The sequence below is a fragment of the Patella vulgata genome, chromosome 8, assembly GCF_932274485.2.
Source record: "Patella vulgata chromosome 8, xgPatVulg1.2, whole genome shotgun sequence".
Lineage (NCBI taxonomy): Eukaryota > Metazoa > Mollusca > Gastropoda > Patellidae > Patella > Patella vulgata.
In genome coordinates, this window is record NC_065886.2 from 26,706,626 (window position 1) to 26,727,774 (window position 21,149).

Sequence of the window (21,149 nt, forward strand, 5' to 3'; positions counted from 1 at the left end):
CCTTCGTTCTCAAATAGCGTAAAAATATGGTATATCAAGGTTGTGGACCCTATAGAGGTCACAATTTTTATCCGATTTTGTTGAAACTTGCAATGTTAGTTTATAACACAAAGATCTCTGTTCCTTTCGATATTCGCGCACATCGGACCGTAACTTCCTGAATTATGGCCCCTGATTGTACGTAAAAACGGGTTTTTTGGCTTGTGGACCCTATAGAGGTCATAATTTTTATCCGATTTAAAAAAACGTATTATTATATCACCGTTACACCCTAAGGACGACTGAGATCGAATTTCGTGAAAATTGGCCCAAAACTGATCTACAAAATGGCAGTCCCTTGTTCTCAAATAGCGTAAAAATATGGTATATCAAGGTTGTGGACCCTATAGAGGTCACAATTTTTATCCGATTTTGTTGAAACTTGAAATGTAAGTTTATAACTCAAAGATCTTGGTTCCTTTCGATATTTGCGCATATCGAATTGTAATTTCCTGAATTATGGCCCTTGATTGTAGGAAAAATCACTTTCGTTTAGCTGGTTTTCTATCCATCTCTCGAAAATGTGGGCGTATACTGCCTGGCAGCCGCTGGTTCACAATTCAAGATGGAGAAAGTGACCCATATACAAGTTTATTGATAACAAATTTAATTGTACAATTAAATGATGTTTTTTACTTTTTCAGGTCAAGTATGTGGTCAGACGGCTGTAAAAAGTAGGATTTCAACATCAGCTACATTACGTTTTAATGTCTCCAGAATTCCATCTAATGATCTCATGAATTTGAACCATCCGACTGGAAATGTTGTTTTCCTTATACTCTCATCAGGAGGAAAACTTACTTCATCACAGCCACGTGAATCAGTATACATGAATCGAACTAGAAATGCCATCTTTCAATCTCAGATTTTTTCATTTATTCTTGATAATATTGTCAAACAAGATGGTGGATTGTATACATGTCAATATGGTATTTGCGAACAAAAACTAATAGTTCTTGGTAAGTACTCATATAATACTTGATATTCTGATATAATATCATTTGACATGAAATTATATGCCACAAACATTGCCATACATGTTACTAGATCTCACTAAATGGTAACTTGGGTCAAATCAAAACCAAGCCATATTAAGATTTAAATTACGATATTCGCGCATATCGGATTGTAACTTCATGAATTCTGGCCCTTGATTGTACGAAAAATCGTGTTTTTAGCTTGTGCTCCCTCTAGAGGTCACAATTTTTATCTTATTTTAACAAAACGTTACACTTTAATGATGGTTGAGTTTGAACTTCGTGAAAATCGGACCAAAACTGCCAGACAAAATGGCCGCCCCTCGTATGCAAATAGTGTATATATATGGTATATCAAGGTTGTGGCCACAATTTTGATCCGATTTTGATGAAACTTGAAAGATATATTTATATCCGAAAAATCTTGGTTCCTGTCGATATTCGCACATATCGGATCGTAACTTCCTGAATTATGGCCCTTGATGGTACAAAAAATCACTTTTTATTTAGCTTGTTCTCTATCCATCTCTTGCAAAATGTGGACGTATCTTGCCTGGCAGCCGCTGGTTTGCGCATTTTGTTATCAGATTTTGCATATAATAGTATGTGTGTATTTACATGTAATTGTTCGCATACTATAAATGCTTCTAATATTATTTTTATTTGAAAGCCAGATTTAGCTGTAAAGAAATATGTCAAATGTGCCTGAACTGAAAGTACAGTTGTGTAATAACTGTTATTTTAATTATATTTCAGATCGACCCAGTAAACCAAATATAATAGCAATAACACCATTTATTGCTTTTGAAGAAAGCGAGTTTAACTGTTCTGCAACATCAACCACTTTACCAAAAGATCATGGCTTAACCATGAAATACGTCTGGGAAAAAAACAACCAGATTTTACCAGAGACTGGACATTTATTTATTTTACCAATTGATAAAAGTAATCAGGGGGACATAATTAGATGCAAGGCTTATGAAGAATATGATTTGCAATCAGAAATTAGTGATGGTATTAATATAAATGTTAAATGTAAGTTTATTGTTTATAATAATAGATTCTTTGCTTTAAGATACCTTCCCGCTTACAAAGTGGGTGATTTGATGATATATTTTGAGTAAAAGCATATTTAAACAACTTAATCTGTCAAAAGTTTGCCTTAATTCCCTCTCAAAACATTGTATTCACGAGAAAATAATCTGTTTTAGAAGCCATGTTTGTCATGTAACTTGATTGAGGGAGGGCCCATTTTCAGTTACCGTCCATTTGCCATACATATTGAAGTCTTAAGTAAATTCTTGTATTATTTTCTGTCAACTTCTTTTTCCGCCATTTAATTGCAGAGTCAAACCCACCAATGTTCCCAAAACCACCTAACTGTTCATTCAAGAAATAACAACTGCTTGCTACTGTAAGTCAAGCTGGCAGACAATAAGCTGTCAGGTTGCCAGTTAGTGATACCCTGACAATTTTTCCCAGTATTTTCCTCATGGGTGTTTTTCAGGGAATTTGGTATTTTTCTAGTAGATGGGGCATCTCTACTTGCCATTTATACCAAATTTGCCATACTTTTATTGGAAATAACCACCTGATAAGTACTAGCTTGGTATCAAATCCTTTAATAAAGACATTTGAGCCCAATATTTCAGTCTACTTAGATGTACATGTTTTTATACGTCCACATTTTCATGTGGACGTATATTGTCGTCACCCCTGTCCGCCCGTCCGTCCGTCCATCCGGACGTCCGTCCACAATTGTTTGTGAACAGTCTACAGGTCATAATTTTTATCTGATTTCAATGAAACTTGAAATATAGGTTTATTACCCTAAGATCTCGGTTCCTTTCGATATTGGCATGTATCGGACTGTAACTTCATGGATTATGGCCCCTGATTGTACGAAAATCACGTTTTTAGCTTGTGAACACTGAAGAGGTCACAATTTTTATCCGATTTTGTTGAAACTTGAAATGTAAGTTTATAACACTAAAGATCTTGGTTCCTTTCGATATTCGCGCATATCGGACCGTAACTTACTGAATTATGGCCCCTGATTGTACGAAAAATCGCGTTTTTAGCTTGTGGACCCTATAGAGGTCATAATTTTTATCCAATTTAAAAAAACGTATTATTATATCACCGTTAAACCCTAAGGACGGCTGAGTTCGAATTTCGTGAAAATCGGCCCAAAACTGACAAACAAAATGGCCGCCGTTCGTTCTCAAATAGTGTAAAAATATGGTATATCAAGGTTGTGGACCCTATAGAGGTCACAATTTTTATCCGATTTTGTTGAAACTTGAAATGTACGTTTATAACACAAAGATCTTGGCGGTTCCTTTCGATATTCGCGCATATCGGACCGTAACTTCATGAATTAATAATTCAATTATGATGGCCCCTTATTGTACGAAAAATAGCGTTTTTAGCTTGTGGACCCTATAGAGGTCATAATTTTTATCCGATTTAAAAAAACGTTGTATTATGTTACCGTTAAACCCTAAGGATGGTTGAATTCGAATTTCGTGAAAATCGGCCCAAAACTGACAGACAAAATGGCCGCCGTTCGTTCTCAAATACCGTAAAAATATGGTATATCAAGGTTGTGGACCCTATAGAGGTCACAATTTTTATCCGATTTTGTTGAAACTTAAAATGTAAAAAGTTCCTTTCGATATTTGCGCATATCGGACTGTAACTTCCTGAAGTATTGCCCCTGATAGTACGCAAAAATGCGTTTTTTGGCTTGTGGACCCTATAGAGGTCATAATTTTTATCCGATTTAAAAAACCATGTTAATATATCACTGTTACACCCTAAGGACGACTGAGTTCAAATTCTGTGAAAATCGGCCCAAAACTGACAGATAAAATGGCCGCCCTTCGTTCTCAAGTAGTGTAAAAATATCGTATATCAAGGTTGTGGACCCTATAGAGGTCACAATTTTTATCCGATTTTGTTGAAACTTGAAATGTAAGTTTATAAACCCAAAGATCTTGGTTCCTTTTGATATTCACGCATATCGGACCGTAACTTACTGAATTATGGCCCCTGATTGTACGAAAAATTGCGTTTTTAGCTTGTGGACCATATAGAGGTCATAATTTTTATCCGATTTAAAAAAACGTATTATTATATCACTGTTACACCCTAAGTACAACTGATTTCGAATTTCGTGAAAATCGGCCCAAAACTGACAGACAAAATGGCAGCCCCTCGTTCTCAAATTGCGTAAAAATATCGTATATCAAGGTTGTGGACCCTATAGATTTTGTCCAATTTTGTTGAAACCTGAAATGTAAGTTTATAACCCAAAGATCTTGGTTCCTTTCGATATTAGCGCTTATCGAATTGTAATTTCCTGAATTATGGCCCTTGATTGTAGGAAAAATCACTTTCGTTTTAGCTTGTTTTCTATCCATCTCTCGAAAATGTGGGCATATACTGCCTGGCAGCCGCTGGTTTGGTACTGGTAAGATAATGTAAGGTAAAGTTAATGTAGCTCAGAAATTCTGTGTGTTGAAGGAGGTTTTATCATCACAGGATGGTCTGTATCCCATAACTGGGTTATCCAAGCCATCCAGTTACTCCCATATCCCAAAGCAAGATATTAAAATGAAATTACTTTAAATTATGTTTCTATTATGATAAGCGTCCTTCATCCTGGAAGTCATGGGGAAAGTGTAGACTTAGAATATTGTAAGTTTATATAGAATTGACAAATAAATTGGGGAGGACAATATAACAGCAATATCATAAACAATATTAATCCTGAGAAGCAATCCTATTGTAGTGAAACAAATTTCCATTTGAAAAGTGGGCTTTTTACCTCTGCACCATAGTTCGGTATCTGTGCAGTGTTGTAGAAGACTGTCTTTTAAAGGAGCTAAATCGCTAACATTTGGGACCTAGAAATTGACAAAAGTGGGTCGCAACGCATATAATACTGTAATATGAATGTATATAAACTGATTTACATTCAATGGTTTCCGTTTTTACTCCAATTTCAAATCAGTTATGTTCGGCGAAATAAGCCAGCTGTCTCAAGCGAGTGCAAATTTCTAGCCTCTGGTTATTCCAGTCTACATACGCCGCTTGATTTGGTGCAATGTGTCTAGCCTCGTCCCTTGAGTCTCTTGATTCAACTGGGACTGAAGCGCATTATGGTACACGATTCGTGTACCAATGGTAAAATGTCTATTTTGTCTTAAATATTGGATATCAAAAGCCCATCTTTTTCCGGCAAGATCACAACATGAATGTTGATTTAATTTGACAAATAAATCGTGTTTTCAATGTTGAAGATTTTGGATGATATTGAGTTAGAGACTTAGCTACTTTAAATGCCATGAACCAAGTAGAATTTTGATAATACTAGATTTATATTGTAATATATTAATGTTTTATTTTGAACAGTTAGCCCTGAAAAAATTAATATAAAACCAGAAGGAGTATCAGCACCAGTCAATGAGAATGTAAGTGTATCTTGTACTTCCGATTGTAAACCAGAATGTAAATATGAATGGAAAAAGCAAGATGGAGATGTTATATCTACTGGTAATATATTGAATATGGTGAATATTGAACGAACTAATGATGGTACCTACACGTGTACAGCTAGTAATGATTATGGTACATCAAGTGAAAATTTTATCCTGAATGTTCTTTGTAAGTATGATTGGTTTAAAGGGGGGGGTGGGGCTAATCTAAATTGTTCAAATCACAAGAAAACATTAATGTTTGCTGATTTTATTGTTAATATAATAAATGTTTGAAACATTGATGAAGTTGCCAATTTCATCTGTCACATGACATACCTACCATGAATGATGTCAGGATGTCAGTATTATAATGTACACCTTTCACAATAAATTCATAAATAATTCAAACATACAAATACAGTAATATAAAGTATACTGACAACAAAGAGCTTGGTTGCAACAAAACTATAATATTCAACATAACTTGATGCTGTGAATATGTCTATTGTATTCTGTACAATCTGCAGTTGTGAATATGTCGATTGTGTTGTACATTTCTTTGTGTGTTAATTATGATCCACATTTAAAGTAATGTCATTACGTCTTCTTTATTCATTTCCGATTCTATTGAAACACGGGCCACCACAGGTAAATCTCCACCAATTACAGTCCAAAACCACTTTATTTGACACTTGGAATTTGATAAAGAGTAGACGGAAACACTGGTGTCCAGGTAAATTTCCCTCTTAGCACACAGACTCGTGTCGGCCGTCTTTATTAGCCTGCTTGGTGTAGAAAATTTGGATGTTAAACTTCATATTTCATTTCTTTCCACCTTATGATTGAATTATTTATATAGGTTTTATTTCTAACAGATGGACCTGTTATTGAATCTGCAAGTATTGCAGCTGCAAGTATTGCATTTGGTAGTATCCGGAATGTTACTGCACCAGAGAAATCTCATGTGAATATAAGTCTCAAATTAGACAGTAACCCTAAACCTGATGTTACATGGAAAAACAACGGTCAACCTATAAATAAAAACAATATAAAAATGTTGTGGGAGGGACCGATAATAGTCATAGCTGCAGGTTCTAAGAAATATTTATTTACTAGTACATTACGTATAATAGATATCAACTGTAATGATATGGGAATGTATAGTGGACGTGTTTCTAACAATTACGGTTCTAAGACAGTTCAAGATTTCTACCTTACAGTACTATGTAAGTATAGAGTTATTTTTTGACCGATTAATTTTTCACCCAGTCTCTCATAATGATTTACATGGCTTTTCTCACCATAATGCCCAATTGTGAAGAGGATGGTTTGCTTAAATTACAATAAGTTGTTTATTATTGTGTTAAAAGAAATATATGATAATACAAATTTATGAATTTAAATTACAGGTAGTCCTCAGATTGATGAGGAAAGTTATTTTAAAGATGAATTTGCACCAAATGTTGGAGACAGTGTGGATATTATATTAAGAGTGGTAGCCTATCCTGAACCTGTGATAAAAACTATATACCATAATGGTATATCTCTTCCAAGTACAGCGTTTGATATTCAGACCAATAATGACAATACTCGGCCCTATATAACTGTGTTTAAGTTGACAAAAACAAACATTTCTATCAGTGATTTGGGTTATTATAATGTTGAATTTAATAATGATAATACAGCTGGCAGTGTTAATATCACTTTTCATTTCAAGGAGAGAGGTAGGTAGAATTGTATTTTTCTACTCTAAAATTAGAAATTAAATATTGGTTAAACAGCGTAAAGTCAAAAGTTAACCATTATTGTTGAGATGCCATTGTGTGGTCTTGTTTGTCCGGCGCATATCCCCGACACTGCCGTTTCAATCTGGACCAAACGTGCATGGTATGTCAGACCTATGATCAAGTTGTTCACATGGTATTTTTGTTGTTATGGCAACCCATAAACAGATTTTTATACGCCCACATTTTCATGTGGAGGTACATGTATATTGTCGTCGTCCCTGTCCGTCCGTCCACAATTTGTTTGTGGACACACTACAGGTCACAATTCTTATCCGATTTCGACGAAACTTGAAATATAGGTGTATCCCCAAAAGATCTCGGCTGCTTTCGATATTGGCATGTATCGAATCGAAACTTCATGGATTATGGCCCCTGTTTGTACGAAAAATCACGTTTTTAGCTTGTGGACCCTATAGAGGTCACAATTTTGTTCCGATTTTGTTGAAACTTGAAATGTAAGTTTATAACCCAAAGATCTTGGTTCCTTTTGATATTCGAGAATATCGGACAATAACTTCCTGAATTATGGCCCCTGATTGTACGAAAAATCACGTTTTTAGCTTGTGGACCCTATAGAAGTCATAATTTTTATCCGATTTAAAAAACCGTTCTATTATATCACCGTTACACCCTAAGGATGACTGAGTTCGAATTTTGTGAAAATCGTTCCCAAATAGCGTAAGAATATGGTATATCAAGGTTGTGGACCCTATAGGGGTCACAATTTTTATCCGATTTTGTTGAAACTTGAAATGTAAGTTTATAACCCAAAGATCTCGGTTCCTTTCGATATTTGTGCATATCGGACCGTAACTTCCTGAATTATGGCCCCTGATTGTAAGAAAAATCACGTTTTTAGCTTGTGGACCCTATAGAAGTCATAATTTTTATCCGATTTAAAAAAACGTTCTATTATGTCACGTTACACCCTAAGGAGGACTGAGTTCGAATTTCGTGAAAATTGGCCCAAAATTGACAGACAAAATGGCTGCCGTTCGTTCAATTCCGTTCGATATTTGCGCATATCGAATTGGAATTTCCTGAATTATGGCCCTTGATTGTAGGAAAAATCACTTTCTTGTTAGCTTGTTCTCTATCCATCTCTCGAAAATGTGGGCGTATCCTGCCTGGCAGCCGCTGGTTAGCTTGTGGATCCTATAGAGGTCATAATTTTTATCCGATTTAAAAAAACGTATTATTATATCACCGTTACACCCAAAGGATGGCCAAGTTTGAATTTCGTGAAAATCGGCCCAAAACTGACAGACAAAATGGCAGCCGTTCGTTCTCAAATAGCGTAAAAATATGGTGTATCAAGGTTGTGGACCCTATAGAGGTCACAATTTTTATCTGATTTTGTTGAAACTTGAAATGTAAGTTTATAACCCAAAGATCTCGGTTCCTTTCAATCTTCGCGCATATCGAATTGTAATTTCCTGAATTATGGCCCTTGATTGTAGGAAAAATCACTTTATTTTTAGCTTGTTCTCTATTCATCTCTCGAAAATGTGGGCGTATCCTGCCTGGCAGCCGCTGGTTTTCAATTTTCAGTGTCGCTCCTAGATGCATTGACCGAACCCATTAGTGGTGAATAGATCTTACATAGTACACCAACGTTTGTCTTATGACTTTGAGAGGTCCAGAATCAAAGGGCATATATTGCATTTTTCGTGAAAACAGCCCATCTCACGCAAAATTGAACTACCACAGCTTTGATCCTGTGGCCATCAAACTTTCACATGATTTTCTACTGAGGAGGCTTAACACGAATTGTTGTTATTTGCTTCAGCATTTTTCATGGCAAAAAATAGTTTTGATATTCAGAGATTATAACATATCATGGTTCTTATTTATAAGTAAGTTGATAAGTAAGTCATTTAATTATGGAATTTAAAAAATTTGGAAAACTTTTTTTTTAGGACCTCCAACAGCTCCAAAAAGTCTTAGAGCAACAGATGTTACAGCAGAAACACTTACACTACACTGGACATCAGCTTTTGATGGTGGTGTCAAACAAATATTTAAAGTGGGGTATAAAAATTTGTACGGAAACTGGACATTTTATAATCAAACTTACAGTGATCCTGGGGAAGGGTTAACTGTTTCTGCAGAAGTAAAAGGTTTAAGAGAATTAACAGTGTATTCGTTCCGTGTTGTGTCTAAAAATGTATATGGTCAAAGTGATTTTACAGAAGCTATTAATGTTACAACTGAAAGTAAGTTTAGTTAAATATTTTCAATTATTCTCTTCTTTTTATTATGACAAGCCTTAACATAGGCTTGTTTAATAGCATAAACCAATCACACATATCAGATCTGCTTCTCCTAACAACCTTTTAATTCTACAGTGTAAGTCTTTATTTAGCTGTACTCTTTTTCACAAGGCTCAATAGTATATTTATATGTTTACATTTAATTAGGACATTTTTCATCCGATTTTGATGAAACTTGGTATGTGACTTTCTATAAATGACTGCTCGCTATTGCTAAACTTTCATAAGAACTATCTGCCATGGCGGCTGCCTGTTATGGCTGCCAGACTGTTACCCAGATCTGGTTTAGTCAACACACCAAATCTTTCTCTAAATATAATGTTCAATATATGGCCAACTTTATTCCAAGCTAGGGATCATGTTTCAAATATAATTGAATTAAAATTTAATAGATGGCATTCACTTTTACAAGCTATTAAAACAACATAAATGTTACTCAATTTTCCTGTATAGTACACTCATTTTTTTCTGATAGATATGGTGTGAAAAAAGCAAACGTAAAAAAAGTCACTGTTGTCAACAGTGTTGTGACCTTGTGTTTTACTGTTTACAATTTACATGGTGTATAGTACCCACCAAGTGGGTGGGGGACACATATTCAAATTGTCTGGCCTTGATGTCTGCAATGAAATCACATGATTTCATGGTTTATAAAGCTAATCCGAGCCTTCGACAAGTAATATTAATTGAAAGTATAGTCTATTCTTAGTAATTAGTTTACTGTGGACAGCGACCCATTTCTTTCGACAAAACAAATGTGTTGGCTTATAGTGTGCCAGGTTGATCTCGGCATGTTGTTGTGAACGTAAACAATGCGACCAAGACCAGTTTGTAAACTGTTTTTGAATACGTGATTACCCAATGGATTAACCCAGGGTATAGTGGAGCCTACCCTACTTCACTTATGAACATGTGACAGAATGATCCTGTCCCAAATAAAACCCACAGCCCCAGGCATTGAATCCATACACATCTACTGAGTGAGCAACAGGGACAATTCCCTACGAACAAGTCAGTACAGAAAGTATATTTAAGCTCGAAACAGCCCAGATATACCAACAATCACACACCATATAGTTAATTCCCTGCTATACACACACACACACACACACACACACACACTAGTAAATATTGTTCTCTTCCAAGGTTATGTCTTATATGTAAAGTATATTTTGTTATATTTTGTAGAATTAAATTCATCAGTAGTTAATGCTGGTATGTCAAGTGATACAGCTATGTATATAGGTATTGGTGTTTGTGCTGCTGTACTACTACTAATTATTATTGTAGTTATTATAGTTTGTATCAGAAAAAATAGAAAAACAAAGACATTTAAGAAGAAAGGTATTTATGCCAGCTATTATTGTGTTTTATCTCTTTCTTGTATAAAGACATGTTCTCTCAGGTTAAATTGGTCATATGTTGCTACTTGAAAACTAAATGTATGATATTTCTTATGGGCTGGAAAAATTAATGATAGACTAAAAGTTATTACTAAATTGACGAAAGATTAAATAACTCTTTAAATACAAACTGTTTGGCTGATGACTGTTCGTAGTCATCATGTCAGTGTGTAAGGATGCCATCTCTTGTATTTGCTGTCCATCCACAATTTCTTTACAGATTTTTTTCCCTAGATTTGTAGGGATTGTACATTAAGTCATAAGGAAGAACCCTATCAAAAATCAATATTTTTGAATCACCAGTTGCAGAGTTATCTGCTCATTTACATTCAAAATTGTTAAAGCTTAATGAACGCTGTAGGGAACTTGGTGGGATTGTTGATTGGGGTATCAGGAATTTTAAATTTCAGACTATAAATTTTGAATGTATTTTGCGGTGTTAGCTTTCAAATTCTTTTTTTACTGTTGAATGAGATACATGACCAAGTTGATGGTGGAATGTTATCAAACTTTTGAGTATATATTTTAGAGTTATCTCTCTTGTTCATGCATTACAGGACAGAGTTTTTGATGGAATATTTTAAAAAACGTGGTGACATTGTTTATTAGAACAAATCAAAATTGTTTTTGTGGATTATCTTTGCATTTTGATTGATTTAAATGAATTCTCCTCTATCTATTATTTCAGACAGATTTTTCAAGCGGTTAAGAGAAAGGTATTTTTATTATTTTTTAAGTATAAATATCTATTATAAATAAATTAATTATTCAATAACAGGTTAATTAGTCCAATTACATTGTTCATAAAGATGAGAGAACCCTTGTTGAACTGTTGCTAGAAATAAACATCTAAGTAACTTGTATTCCATATAATTGTGTCATGTTTTTCTGATTTATTTACAAAATGCCACTAAACAATGTATTCTTTATCAAGATTGGGAAAATGACAATCATTTCGGGACCAAACGAAGATAATGCAGATTAATAATAATAATTATAAATGTCTATTTGTAACAAGCTAGTGTCTACAAAGCATGCTAAATAAAACTAACCAAAGTATATAGAGGATATTTGTCGTTTTGTCGTGAATAACATATTTTATTTCATCGAGAAGCACGAAAACTTATATTTTCACGAATGCGTAGCATGAGTGAAAATATAAACGTTTTCTTGCTTAGAGATGAAATAAAATATGTTATTCACGACAAAACGACAAATGTTCTATTTATTTTATGATTTTACAATCATTTTAGGTAAAAACAACATGGACTACTGCTAGCCAGTGGAATAACACTGGCTAAAACGCGGTATTCCACTACTGATCATAAAATAAATTACATTATCTGATTATGTATTATAGGTGGCCAATGATAGCAGGAGATCATAATGATAATATAACATGTAATAATGATTTAACGCCTAAAGAAAATCATATTTATGGTAAGTTGTATCAATATTCCAAGACAAAGAGACGATGAAACCCCCACACTCGAAAAAGTAGGAGGGCGGAAGATTCCCCTGTAACAATGTGGTCCGGTTTGGATCTCAGTGATGCATCTGAGGGAGAGCAGGAACCAGTCCGTGTAGAATAGATTAGTAAAGATAATCCCCCAGGAACAAACTAGATCAACACTGTGTGAATTTAAATCAGTATAATCTTCACCAAAACGCGTTTCGGGCTAATATTTATAACAAGCTTGTACACTTGTGGTAAACGATCATGAATTTCAGAATAATGTGATTTTGAGCAAATATACAATACATGTGGTCAGTCAAATACAAACTTGAACAGCTTAACATTCTATAAGGTATATTCAGAATAAATCTTTTGGGTTTGATGGATTCAGTAGTCGATTGGTTAGGGCACTGGACTCAAAGAGTAGAGGGGGGTGGCAGTTTTAAACATATTAGTGTATATGTAAAACAATTGTTGAAAATTGAAATTTAATAAGTATTAGGCTAAAATGCTACTGTTGTGGTAAAATTCTTCTCCCTTGAAAATATTAACCAAATGTTAGTCTCAAATAGTCTTATTACAGTGTGGACAAGCTGTTAGACTCCATTCCTTTATGTCAAACTGTTTTTAAAATCTGTGATTGTGTTTTCATAGAAGATATACAACCCACAAGTTCCAGAATATCACCATCACGACCATCAGTGCCACCACCTAAACCTGAACGTACATTTGAAGAGGAAGTAGAGTTAAGAAATCAAAAAGATCCAATCTGGAAGCCAGCAGAAAGAAAATTACCTAAAGTAAATGAAGTAAGTATTACATCTATTAACACATTCAAGACACCTTATCAATTGTTTTGTTCACCAGACACACATTGATTAACTAGATTTCAGCTTTTTTATCAGATTGAATGCATAATATTGTGTTTTTTTCTTTTATACGGCCACATAGAAATTTGGTTGTATATTGTCGTCAGAGCCATTTATCCATCTCACATCCACATATGTACACTCTAAGGATGTTATGATTATGGCCCTTGATCAATTTTAAAAATCTTGTGAATGCTCAAGAGACTAAAGCTATCATCCAATTGACTGGAAATTTATACATTATTAGGGTGACCCACCATAAATAAATATCTCCATATATCTCGACAATTACGCCACAATATTTATATATATGCCAAGCCTCAAATCAGTTTCACACAATTATAGTCACTAAATAAACGATCATGTTGTACTTAATAAGCTATGACCATTAATCATGTATAAATAATAGACTGAAAACTGGTTCCAAGAGTCGTCCATAACATCCAGACACTTTTGAGTAAAAGATAGGTTACGTGCCCTTGTTTTGAAATTAGTCTCGCTTAACCAGTCTATCGACCATTCTACGTCTGATTGACAGGTCGGGATAATCAAGACTACTTTTTTACGAAACATAACAGAAAGCTAGAACAAGAAATTGAATTTAGAAATAAGCATGTTAGGTAGCTCAACAATCGTTTTAAGAAGCTTGTAAAAGTAAAATGAAACTACTGCTAGTATCATGTTCCTGTCTAACCCGAGTGATTCAGAGATATTATTTGTACTAAACCAAAAGATGCCGCTCTTAACGGTACAGTTAACGATAAAGCGATTTAAAAAATGAAACGAACGTAATTTCTAAATCTGCTGTAATAACCAAGAAGCTTAATTTTACTGCTATTCAAAATCGTCAACAATAAATTTTTTACGGCTGTAATAGTTGATAGATTTGTAGAGAATTGCACGTGCCATGGCTATTTATAGTATCATACTGTCAGAAAGTTGGTCTCGGCACGGCGAATGTGCACGCTTCAGTGGTAGTCTCGAACTATCAGCGGTGGACTGTATTTCTGTGAGTACATGGGTCACCCTAACATTATACACAGTGTTTCCGGTCACGATACATCAATTTATGATACTTACTACCAGAGTTATGGCCCATGATCAATTGAAATATCTAGTAGACACTCAAAAGGCTAAATTTATTATCTTATGCATGCTCTATGAGTCTACAGTTATCATCTGATTGATGAGGGGCCTATTCATTTTCAGCATTTATGAGAAGAAGGATCCAATTGATTTTACCAATATTTGATCATTTCTTTACTGCGGTTTATCACTTTGAAAAGTCTTATTGATGCTCTACTATCAATTAAAATTTTTGTGCGTTGTGTATGTGAGCAAAAAGGTGAAGCCTATCAAACTTTAACGATTTTTATACGCCCACATTGAAATGTGGACGTATATTGCCGTCGCCCCCGTCCGTCGTCCACAATTTCTTGTGAACGCTCTAACGCCAAAAGTTATCATCCAATTGTTTTAAAATTGATATATGTTGTTTACATTAGTGAGATGAAGAAGCCTATTGAATGTCAGCAATTTCCGTTTATTACGTCTAGAGTTATGGCCCTTGTTTCACTTTATTGATCCTTGTGAACGCTCTAACGTCAAAAGTTATCATCCGATCTTTCTGAAATTTATTTGCATTATTTAGATTACTGAAACGAAGAAGCCTACTTCTAGAGTTATTGCCCTTGTTTCATTTTGTTAAACCTTGTTAATGCTCGATTGATGAAAGTTATCATCCGATATGTATGAAATTTATATGCATTATTTAAATTAGTAAAACGAAAAAGCCTGTCAAATTTCAACAATTTCTGTAGAATACTTCCAGAGTTGAGACCCTTGTTTGAATTTGTAGAACCTTGTAAACCCTCAAAACGACAAAATTTATAATCTGATTTGTATGGAACTGTCTTGTAAAGACCCCCAATTACCTACAAAGGAATAAATAGTCAACAACCCTTGTCGACCGCTCGGACGATTTAGCTGCTGTGGGCGTATGATTTGTTGCCTGGCAACCTATCTTTGATAATTACTTCCTGAGTTAATAAAATATTAATGTCTTGTAAATGCTTTTGTTACCAATAAAATAATCTTAATGACTTAGCAATTGGGGGTATGTCATCCATTGCCTGGCAACCTATATTTTTTATTTAAATGAAATGAAATGAAATGGAGTTTAACATCCTACTTTTCTGCTCCGACTGGTCTAATGAAGACGGGCATATGCCATACAGTGTGCTATGAGGGAAAATTTGCTCGGGCAGTGGCACTATTACTCTTATATCAAATTCCAACTGCCAAGGGATCTTTTAGGTGCACACCAATGTGTACACGGGACCTCGGTTTTTCATCCCATCCGAACGACAAGACAGCTGTCCCTGTCAGGCCCTCTTTCCTGCACCACTGACAAGGGAAAACCTTGTTGGAAAATCACGATGGACTTTCTCTGCCAATGCAGGAATCGAACACGCAGCGTCCAGGCTAGCGAGCCAGCATCTTAACCACTCAGCCACCGTGGCTCTTTTTTTTCTTTTTCTTTTTTATATAAACCTGATCACATGAATAACAAATATTTTATTTTACAGAACACGGAACATTTACACAATGCCAGGAAATCACTGAAACCTGTTGCTAATAAAGTTGTTCTGAGTTAAAGATGGATACTTTTAATCTCATTTGAATTATGTACAGTGTAATAAACAATAATTGAAACACTTATAAATTAATGGTAAAAATTGATTGATTTAACAAAACACAATTCTATGGATGACAGTTATTACAAAGATGAAATACATGTCATCGCACATTGAAATTTGTGGTTGTAGTTGATTTAATTGTCCTTGGCAATGTCATATATATTGCAAAGATTATTTGTTTACATGTGTATGTATATATATATATATTTATAGTAGAATCTCATAATGCATCCACCATATCTTGTGACAAACAGTCTCTATTCTTTTGTATTTGAGCAAAGAGAAGCGTTCAGTGATAATACAACTAGTCCTGAACTAGCCATGATCAAATTCATGCCATGAACCTTTCATGATAACATTCATAAGTATCGTGCCAAACATTTTCATGGCATGGTTTTGTTTTGCTGGTTATATGGTAATGTGGATAATATGATTAACCTAGCCAGTAAATACATGTGCTGGGATACAGGCTAGTTTTGTTCCTATTTACACTATCAATACATGTATATCAAGTAAACGGTACTAAATCTGGAATCAGACTACTCGACTAAGTTGAGATCACGCTGGACGTGGCCCAACCTTATGAATATCATAAAGGTAGTAGAAGATCTAAGTTGTATATCGAGAGTAGTATTTGAATGTGTCTTTTCCATATAAGGATGTGTGTTTCATCAAATTCAAGAAAATGTTTGTTGTCATAAAAGGACAAATTATTCACAGTGAGAATTGAGTTGCACAATTTCAGGTCCAGACAGTGTAAATATGGTAAAAGATTGAACAAATTTATTCTAGATCTTAATATTAACATTTCTTTATATATTTTGTGTACAACAAGAGTTATGTATTGGTCAATATTGCAGTGAAACAAGCTTAATGCTAAATACAGCCTTGTGTGCCAAAAATGTGGCAATACCAATTGAGCTTTGATTAGGTGTAAACACAGCTATAATTATTTATTATGAACATATTATTAATAATTGTACTTAAAACATTGTTTTATTGTTTATTACTACTTCTCTAGAATACTTTACTGTTATATTGGTCAATTTTAATTCATAACCTCTCTCCATTATAAGTAAATATTATCAACATTTATTTCTGTAAATATTTTCATTACAATGCTCATGTTTATAAAGTGTTCAACTCAGCTGTTATACTAGGAGTGTAGCAATATATTTATATACTACAATCTACAAATACAACATTAATATACTACTCTTTAACTCATGAATAACAAATCCTCTTATTGTTGTATTCCAGCATAACTTGAATGTTTTGTTCACTCTGATAGGTTGCCAGATTAATAAAGGGAGACAACCAGATTATCAGTGTTGATGACATCTACTGGGATATTGCTGATATTTTACACACCTGTGTTTTAATTAGTTTACATTGGTCATTCAGTTTTACCAGGCAAAAGGCAATCCCCCCAACCCCAAACACTTTGATTACATGAAACAAAAAGATTTGCATTCACACTGAAGTTATACTGCCACAACATTACTCTAAATCCATTTTTACCTGACAGTACTCTATGGCAACAGAGTGTGTATATGTGATATGTGCAGGCACAGCCCCTCAATGTTAACACGATAAATAGGTCAACACGATAAATAGGTCATTATACAATTATATTTATTCCATGTAGAAATTGTTTTTTTGCTCATTATTAAGTGGTAAATAAATATAAATGGATAATCTTATATTGAGTTTTACAGAAGAAATGTGTAATAGGTGTGTTGTCACTCCTAGTTTATACAGCTGACTAATTGTGATAAATATTCCTTTCTATATTATTTTTAATTATTAAATTGCTCAGTTTCTTCATTTTAAGTTTCATACTTTATTATTGCTTCTTTTAATTATTTTTTTTTTTTAAAAAACACTTGATATTACTTACCGGGTAATATTTTCCTAAAACACAGTAGTATTTTTAGCTAAATAGATTTTTTTTTTACCATAATTGTTTCTATTATGATATTTTTATCTTTTTTTATATACAAATGATTGATATAATTAAAACTAGAATATTTCCCTTTTTTACGGTAATTATAATTTAGGGGGTTCTAATCTAATCAATAGATTCAATAGAATAATTAATCTTGTTATAGGTTTACTTAAAGTTATTGAACAGAATTTTCTTATCACTGATCGAATATGAGTAGCCATGTATAATGTTGTTTGGGAGCAAGTATCAAATGAATAGTTGTGTCATTTATAAAGGTATTTCCTATATATTGTTAACTATTGACTAACATGTGCCTTGCTTATTTTATTGTTATCATCTAACCCATTATTTTATATTTAACCTCATTTTATCATATTATCAGGTTTATACCTAATTGTTTGTATTGTTAATATCATCGTTTTAAACATCAACAGATGTTTTCACTTTGTCTCATTTATGAAATGTAGATAGATGTACAATATGTAGAAATGTCTTGTATGTAACAGAAAGAATGCTTTCTTTGCATCAGTTCAAATTTTTATTTTGCACAAAAGGTCGCCATGTGAAAGAAACATGATATTTTTTCAGTAAAGAAAGGGAAATGTTATTTTTATAATTTTATGGTAAGGGTTTGCAAATTAAAGAGTCAAACTTTGGGCAGCAAGGGGGAATATCACTTTAAGGTAATTCTTGTCTTTGTGATTATGTTGGCAAATTATTTGGAGATACGCAAAATGAAGTTATTTTAATATAGAATATAGTACCATCAGTCCTAATGAGCTATAATTATATATTTAAAAAAAAAAAGACAAATTAACTAGCATACCCACTTTAAAAGTAGTAGCAGGTGTTTGAAAAAGAGTTAGCACAATCTGCATTATGTACAACACCTATCACAGCTATAATAGCATGTAAGTTGGATATATACAGAATGATTGATGTTTGTGAAATAGAATTGAGATGATAGAAGATGTAAACATTTTATACTTATGAACAATATTCTGATGATGATCATAGAATATTTTAATGTCGCTTATCTGGGTAGTTTGCTTGTTATTATAAGTATACCCTTAAAATGTAGATCTATTTTTAAATTTCTCACATACTTGTAGAAATGAAATCCATATCGAGTAGAAATATTTTTTGAATGACCAGTAGATAGCACCTTTCTTTTACGCAACGACACATAAAAAACATTTTTATGTATATTTTTATATATTATATTGGATATATAAGTACCTTGGTCAGGGTGATTGATAATAATTGTATATAAATTTCTACAAGGCTATATATTTGTTATGTAATGCTTTCTTTTTTTTTTTTCGAACTGAAAAATGTGACTGATGTGGCTGTGTGTCAATTTTTAAACATAATTCATCAATGCATTTAGAATATACATCCATGTTAGTTGAATAAGCGCTGAATAATATTAAACATAATTTATTGATAAATTTGGAATATACATCCATGTAAATTATATTAGTGATTAATTTTTGATGAATGATATTAAATGGTGACATCGCAATAGAAAGTGGTAAATTCTTTTTACTCAGTCTTTAAATAAAATGAAGCTATGCACTCTTAAGATTACTATAGAGGTCTAAAAATGATGCAACATTGTTCTTGAAAGAAAACATGAATAACAGTCAATTGTGAACATCAATTAACTAATTATCATTCCATAAGCATCATAAACTGCTAAATCCAACATTGTTCTTAAAAGAAAACATGAATAAAAAGTCAGTGGTGAACAACAATTGACTAATTATCATTCCATTAGCATCTGCTAAAATACCAAAAAAATTGCTTATTGTTTATCACTTGCATTCTTACAAAATATCTATAAGAAATTTTATTAAGTTAAATTACTGCACCCACACAGTTTTACAATCCATTTCTCTTAGTTACTATAGTAGGCTTTAGTTTAGGCATCAGCTTGTGATCACCATCATGTAATTTTTTAAAAACAAGGATTAAAATGGTAAAAACAGCTTTTCAATATTTATCACATTGGTAGGAAAATTATATTATATTTCCTTTAAATATCAGAGCCTAATTTCAGGTTAAACACTTTTTTCACACTGGATCACTGCACACATAAATTACCATCATAAACAAAAATATTATGTAATCTTTAAGTGGCATTTAGTGGCATTTAAAAATATTATGGCTGCCAACTTCCTTTATGTTAAACAGCAATTCATCTATAGTTTTGAAGCAACAAGCTTTGATAGAATGCAAACTAAAGAATTGAATATTGGGGCATATATATTTATCCAGATAAAGTTAATATGGAAGTTATATCTATGAATTATGTTATAAAATTGATAAACAGCTAGTATTAAACTGTTATTGTATAGTATTATGATATGTACAATATTTCATAATAATAAATTTGTTATATTGTAGGTGCTAATAAAAGCATGAAACACAATTCACCTTGTTTTGTTTTTGTATGAGGAAGTTTGAAAGAAGATATCAATCACATTTACCAATAAAATGAACGTACAGTAATTCATTAAAAAAAAACTGGACCCCCAAATAATTAGAACTTCAGGCACCTTTACTGGAGGAGAGAGAGAGAGAAATGGGTTTTAATGTCCACTTGACACAAACTAGGTCATTTCGAGACTAACACATGGTTAATTTTATTTCAATAATTCGCTTGCGCGTAGGGGTCTTTAGCAGTGGGAGGAAACCGAAGGACTCGGAGAAAACCCACGAGGTTGGACAGGGGACCCTACTCCTTGTCACGTACAACCGGGGAATCAAAACTACACCAGTTGACTCAATGACAGACTTTATGGTACAGCGCGCACGTGCTAACCATTCAGCCCTCCAACCCCCCTTTACTGGAGGAACTTCTCAAAAACCATTAAAACTTTTCATTTATGACTGTGTGTCTCAGCAGAGATTTGCCAGTTTTCTAAAATTTTGCATAAGATTTAATTTGAACACACTCAATTCAACTATTTTTGTCAAATTAAATTTAGTAATTAGTAAAACAAGCGGTTGTCATGCAGGATATATCCATATTTTGCAAGAGATGGATAGAGAACAAGCTAAAAAAAAAGATTTTTCGTACAATCGGGACATGATCCAGAAATTTAAGGTCCGATACGTGCAGATATTGAAAGGAACCCAGACCTTTGGCATATCGACATATGTTTAAAGCTTCATCAAAACCATTAAAAATTGTGTCCTCTAGAGGTTC

At 33.4% G+C, this 21,149-nt stretch overlaps 1 protein-coding gene across 1 annotated transcript in view; it reads left to right on the forward strand.

The window, feature by feature from the left end:
- LOC126829262 (hemicentin-1) overlaps positions 1–20,369 on the forward strand; it is a 33,632-nt gene extending 13,263 nt beyond the window's left edge. Inside the window, exons 2-12 of the mRNA XM_050559021.2 lie at positions 684–998; positions 1,773–2,051; positions 5,436–5,687; positions 6,376–6,726; positions 6,910–7,224; positions 9,207–9,503; positions 10,749–10,904; positions 11,652–11,679; positions 12,324–12,403; positions 13,074–13,228; positions 15,877–20,369. Coding sequence (XP_050414978.2) covers positions 684–998; positions 1,773–2,051; positions 5,436–5,687; positions 6,376–6,726; positions 6,910–7,224; positions 9,207–9,503; positions 10,749–10,904; positions 11,652–11,679; positions 12,324–12,403; positions 13,074–13,228; positions 15,877–15,945 — 2,297 coding nt within the window. The 3' untranslated portion in view covers positions 15,946–20,369. The remainder of the gene's footprint in view (positions 1–683; positions 999–1,772; positions 2,052–5,435; positions 5,688–6,375; positions 6,727–6,909; positions 7,225–9,206; positions 9,504–10,748; positions 10,905–11,651; positions 11,680–12,323; positions 12,404–13,073; positions 13,229–15,876) is intronic.
- Positions 20,370–21,149: the final 780 nt, after the last annotated feature.